The 6,000-nt window shown below is 39.5% G+C and overlaps 1 protein-coding gene across 1 annotated transcript in view; it reads right to left on the minus strand.

Moving 5' to 3' along the window:
- The window catches only part of SGIP1 (SH3GL interacting endocytic adaptor 1), a 106,904-nt gene extending 101,184 nt beyond the window's left edge, over nucleotides 1–5,720 (minus strand). The window contains exon 1 of the mRNA XM_060277462.1: nucleotides 5,526–5,720. Within this exon, the coding sequence (XP_060133445.1) occupies nucleotides 5,526–5,535 (10 nt within the window). The 5' untranslated portion in view covers nucleotides 5,536–5,720. The remainder of the gene's footprint in view (nucleotides 1–5,525) is intronic.
- Between the last annotated feature and the right edge of the window lie 280 nt (nucleotides 5,721–6,000).

Raw genomic sequence — 6,000 nt, forward strand, 5'->3', positions numbered from 1 at the left:
CAGTCGCAGACGACTCTGGGGTTGTGGCGCTCATCTCGCTTTACTGGCTGAGGGAGCCGGCGTACAGCTTCCGGATCATGTGGCCAGCATGACTAAGCCACTTCTGGCAAACCAGAGCAGCGCACGGAAACGCCGTTTACCTTCCCGCCAGAGCGGTACCTATTTATCTACTTTGACGTGCTTCTGAACTGCTAGGTGGGCAGGAGCTGGGACCGAGCAACGGGAGCTCACCCCGTCGCACTCGCAGGGATTCAAATCCCCGACCTTCTGATCGGCAAGCCCTAGGCTCAGTGGTTTAACCCACAGCGCCACCCACATCCTTTTAGGAGGCCTTTTAGGGGGTGGAAAAAGACAAATAAGCAGGGGACATGATTGAGATGTACAGGATTAAGCATGGTGTGGAGAAAATGGATAAATATTAGAGATTTAGGACAGTCCTTCCCACAGTGCTTAAAGTATGGCATTCATTACCACAAGATGTAGGAATAGCCACCAATCTGAATGACTTTAAAAAGGTTTTAGACTAATTCATGGTGGGGAAGACTATCAAAGGTTACTAGCCATGATGACTGTATGATATCTCATGTTTTGGAGGCTGTATGCTACTGAATACCAGTAGCTGGAAAACACAAGTGGGAAGTATGTTGTTGCATTCAAGCTCTCCTGGCCGTCTTCTCAAAGGCATGTGGTTGTCCAGTGAGAAGAGGATGCAGAACTAGATGGGCCTTTGGTCTCATTTATTAGGGCTGTTCTTATGTTCAATGTGTGGATGCCACGCGAGACCTCAGTTTGAATCCCATTCAGCTATGGACTTAGTGACTGGCCTCATGCAAATTGCAGCTTTCCAGTTTCAATTCCTGATCAGCCACAGGGAATACATGTGGCCTCGCCCACAGGATTGTTGTGAAGAGAAATTGGAGAATGACTGTAAACCACTGTACTGAACATGTTTAAAAGTGCTGTAAATGCTAAATGCAAACAATATCTACCAACTTTCATCATCAAGAATCCAAGAAAACCACTACAAAATATCTACCAATATTTCCATTTTTAACAAGATTTGGCACTCAATTCAAAGCAGAGGAATTAGAAAAGGTGGTCTGTAGCACAGAATATAGCACAAGAAAGTATGCTGCCTATTTGGAATGTATGCTGTCAAGCTGCAATGTTCCAAGCTTTACATTTGCACAATGCTATCTTGCCTGAAGGACAAACAATTGTTACTGATGCATTATAGTTGCCTAAGATACAGTAGTCATTTTAGGCTTATGGAAACATAAGATTTTTGCCATCTTGAAAAATTTTAATCGTCAAAATAAGTAAAAAGGAGTAGATTTATTCTACAAAACAAGTACAGACTGAGACCAAAATTCTATTTGAACCTCTAATTATTTGGGAGGGGATCCTTAATGAGTGTGGGTGTCCATTTACATTCAGCTTCCATAAAATTAAAGTTTCCAGTTATTTGACCACAGAAGCTGTTCATTCACAAATGCTTTAGACTCTTATCACCAGGTGCCAGGCAACAATGTTTTCATTTTTCCGGTCTTTTAACAATATTAATGGGTTTTTTAAAGTTTGTTGTTTATGCTTTATTTGAATTGTATCAGTTTCCCCTAGAAGCTCTGCTGAAGGGCAGTAGAAATATTTAAATAAAAAATATTAAATACACGGCAGAGGTTTAGGATTGGGCTGGCTATTCCAACACCCCACACATGCACCTGCAGTCCACACACTGGACACTATGTTTACATGGGAATGCATGTGCTTAGTGATGCATGTAGGCCCAGACTGCACAACCTATACACAATAAAGCAAAGAACATCTGTCTATATGGTACAGTGGAACCTCGGTTTTATGAACACCTCGGTTTATGAATTTTCGGTTTACGAACCCCACGGACCCATCTGGAACGGATTAATTCACTTTCCATTACTTTCAATGGGAAAGTTCGCTTCAGTTTATGAACGCTTCAGTTTATGAACAGACTTCCGGAACCAATTGTGTTCATAAACCGAGGTACCACTGTATATGCATGCAGCTTCAACTTGAATCAGTTTTGTTTTAAAATGTCTGCAAATATCAGTTTTTTTGATAATGGAATTTCCAACTTTTGCTGAGCTTTCTTAGGCCTTTAGCATAGTCATACATTTCCTCTTCCTTCCTTCATACTGCATATTCCCCGAAGCCCAAACAAATCCAGTATTGGGCGTATGCATTAGCCCAAATGATTTTCCAACAGTACAGGTTTACCCTAGCCAGCTCAAAAGAGGCACCATATACTACTGCTCTTGGGAATAAGAATTACTGTTTGCTGGTGTGATTATAAAACAGATCTGCTGACATTAGAACAGCAGAATAGAAATCCAGCTCATGTTTGGGCACAAGATGGATCAACAATCTGTTTTTATGTGATAATTTTCAGATCTGGTCAAAGTTGTTTGAAATACAATATGCACATAAAACACAGTAAGACAATCATTTTGCCCTTAAATTTTGTGACATGGGTGGAAAGAGAAGGCCTCATGCAACCAATTTGTTATTTATTTCAAACAAATATATGACACTGTTTCTCCTATTTTAAGGCAGTCATAAAATAAGCCATAGCAGGATTTTTAAGCATTCAAGGAATATAAGCCATACCCCGAAAATAAGACATAGTGATAGGCACAGCAGCAATGCTGGCCATGGCAGGAGGAGGGGAAAAAATAAGACATCCCCTTAAAATAAGCCATAGTGTTGTTGTTTTTTTGAGGAAAAATAAATATAAGACGGTGTCTTATTTTCGGAGAAGCACGGTGACATCTCAGTTCAATAGCTTTTGGGCCATGCTCCATAGACCCAGCCTTCCCTTCCCTTTTATTTTCCTTCCTTCCAATTTTACCTTGTCTCCCAGATCCTAGTCCAACATGGAAGGAGCCCTTCCATTCAGAGAAACCTAGTTAGGATACAAGCCCCAGAACATAACCACCACAAAACATTAGATTTTTTTTAAAAAAAATCATCAAAATCCTATGATAAACAGGCCTTCAGAGAAATATACCTAAGCAGAAGAGAGAAGTATGGGAGTAGAGAAGGCTTGAAGCTTCTAGGAGGCTGGAGACCATACACTGATGTATATACACTCCCAGGGAAGGGAGTTCCACAGCAATCCTATGCACACTGAACTAAAGGGAACCAACTTTTTAAGTCAACATGCATAGGATTGTGCTGTAAGTCATAACTAAGTTGGTTCCATCAGCATCTTTCTCTTCTTTGACCCCACCCCTTATCATCCAATATATTCCTCTGTGAAAGAGGTTAAAGAATGAGCAGGTTAATTTATTGGTTTCAGTACCATTGGTTCCCCGTGTATGTCCCCCCCCCCCTCTCTCTGTGTTGCTTTGAAACAGCACACATTATGTGGAACAGATTAAATAACAAATTGTATTTTTTTTTCATTCTTTAAAATACGGTATAACAAACATTAAAAAGGGGCCCTCATGTCTGTTCACACAATTTGGATGCTTATCTGAAAAATAAACTTTGGGAAAGATTTAAATTGTTTTGATCTGCTTTAACTGGAGTTCACTATTCTCCAGTCCAAATATCAGCTTAACAGCATTTGAAAATTCAGAAATTTCATAATTATGCTAATAAGAATGATTTTACCTTTCAGTTTTCAGTTGTTTATGGCTCCTGAAAGCATTATGCTAATTAAAAAGGCTAGTAACTAGTTGACTTAGCCAACTCCAACAAGTATGCTCTCTCTATGTGTAGCTTCCTCTCATTGCAAAAAACCTAAAATGGTATTATTTTTGTCATCTCCAAGAAATGCCTGCAATGTGTCTACAAATTTATGATACTACAGGCAATAAACTCACTGTACCTGTGTTTGTTTAATTCATATTTAAATTAGACAGAACTTTCATAAAGCTTAATAATATGCACTGAACTCAACACGTGACAGTGCAATATATAGCAGGAAAGGGGGCAGGGAATCAAAGCTGTGTCTTACTGTGATATGATCTTCAAACAGCATGATTAAATTGTTAAAAATCTCAACAGACTAAAAACTGAGTTTGGTTTCTATTTGACTGTATTAATTCATATTGCAATTTAAGTAAAAATTTTTTTTTAAAGAAACACATAGGCCACAAACTGCAATTCATTTAAATTTATACTGGTTCTTCAGCTATATAGACTGCATATCTTGTTACAGAAAAGGCTTTATGAAATGTGTCATAGTCAAGAAAAGGCTGTGATGTGGGATGACATCCAGTTAGACACCTTACAGTGATGGTAGGGGAAATGGCAGGCAAATAAATGTTTAGCTGTGAAATCATTAATCTTTCCTGGATATGCAGGATAAATGCAGTTTTCCCCTTTGAGCTGCCTACTACTTCGGACTAGTATGTTTGTATTGGACGCAAAACTGTATGGATCATATTTTACAAAAGCTAGTATCTCTGCAGCATGTTGTGATATGAAAGCCACAAAAAATGCAGTCTCAGTATACCAGCTATGAATGCCTTTAACCTCATTACCAATTTTGTCAGCATCTCAGAAACCGTAGAACAATCCTTTCCCTCAAGAGCTCAGAATTGGTGAAACAAAAAATAGTATTCTAGAGGTTTGCAATATTTCCACCTCAGAAAGATAAAGCCCTCTTGCAAAAGACCTGTCAAACTGAATTATGTTCCATATTTCAACCATACATGCTTATATGTACATGTTTCACTATACCAGCATGAGCCCTATGATACTTAGTGGGCCATGTTGTTTTACATAAGGTCACATACATTTCACTATAGCAAAGCTCTAAGCTAGAAGAGCCTAACATTCTATGGCCACAACTGCTGCAAATTAAAGGACTGGAGGATTGCTATGTTATGGCCTCCAAACACAAATACTTCACTGATTGGGGAAAAACCCCAAAGTATCCTTCTTTTCTTATGTTTGAATATATCTGCATCCTTCTAATTATTTCAGGTGTATGTCTAAAAAAGTAATAACTACAGAACAAAATAGATTCCTTCTCCAATAAAAGATTAAGTGAATCTAACCTGGAAATGTTTTATGCTAACCTTTTCTCTCCCCCCCCTCCCCCCCACCAACATGCACAAAAAAGTGTCAGTGATTTTTCTACAGAGTATTCAACGCACCATTCTTAATGCAATAAAATACAATACAATAAAATACTCCAATCTTCCATATTTGCTATGCAAATGTTTCTCCCATTCTCTTTATTTGCACAGAATATTTCAATGTGTCACTAACTGCTGGATTTTCTTCCACCCTGAGAAGATCTGCATGAATAAAAAAATGTCCACAATCTCAACTGCAGCAACAGAACCGTTAATTTGATCACTAGAGATGGTATCTGGCAAGTCAGTTATTTGTACCACGGAAGTCCGGCTTTTAATATTTTTAATCCTGCACCCAGAATGTTCTATAGATGACAAGGCATCAACAGTTTTGCCCTCCAAGCACTGCTGTAACACACAACACTAAAAATGTTAAGGCATAATCGGAGCAGAACCTACCTTCCATCATGGTGGCAGAATTGCATTCCTCAGTTTCCACAGAGCCTGAAAAAATACAGGAAATTACGATTCCAGTTATCAGATGCTTAATGTAAGCCCTTAAAACCAGTGTCTTAGATACATGATTGGTGCAGCAGCCAGAAGAAAATAAAATGCGGAGGGGAAAAACCAGAATGAGTGTGCGCTAAGGCAAAAGATAGGCCATGGATGCTGCTGTAGCTGTATCACCTACAGGCTCACAGAAGGATGCTGAGAGAGAGAGAGAGAGAGAGAGAGAGAGAGAGAGAGAGAGAGAGAGAGAGAGAGAGAATGGGAGGGGTGGAGGGAGCTGGCTTAGCTCACACGCCTGCTAGTATCTCAGCCAATCCCTCTAGCTTTCTATCTCGTCACATGGTAGCTTGCTTGCATCTCCTGACACAATACCCCTGGAGAACACAGGAACCTATTTTCCCCCCTTTCTCCCCCTCGGTTTCAC

The sequence above is a fragment of the Zootoca vivipara genome, chromosome 7, assembly GCF_963506605.1.
Source record: "Zootoca vivipara chromosome 7, rZooViv1.1, whole genome shotgun sequence".
Lineage (NCBI taxonomy): Eukaryota > Metazoa > Chordata > Lepidosauria > Squamata > Lacertidae > Zootoca > Zootoca vivipara.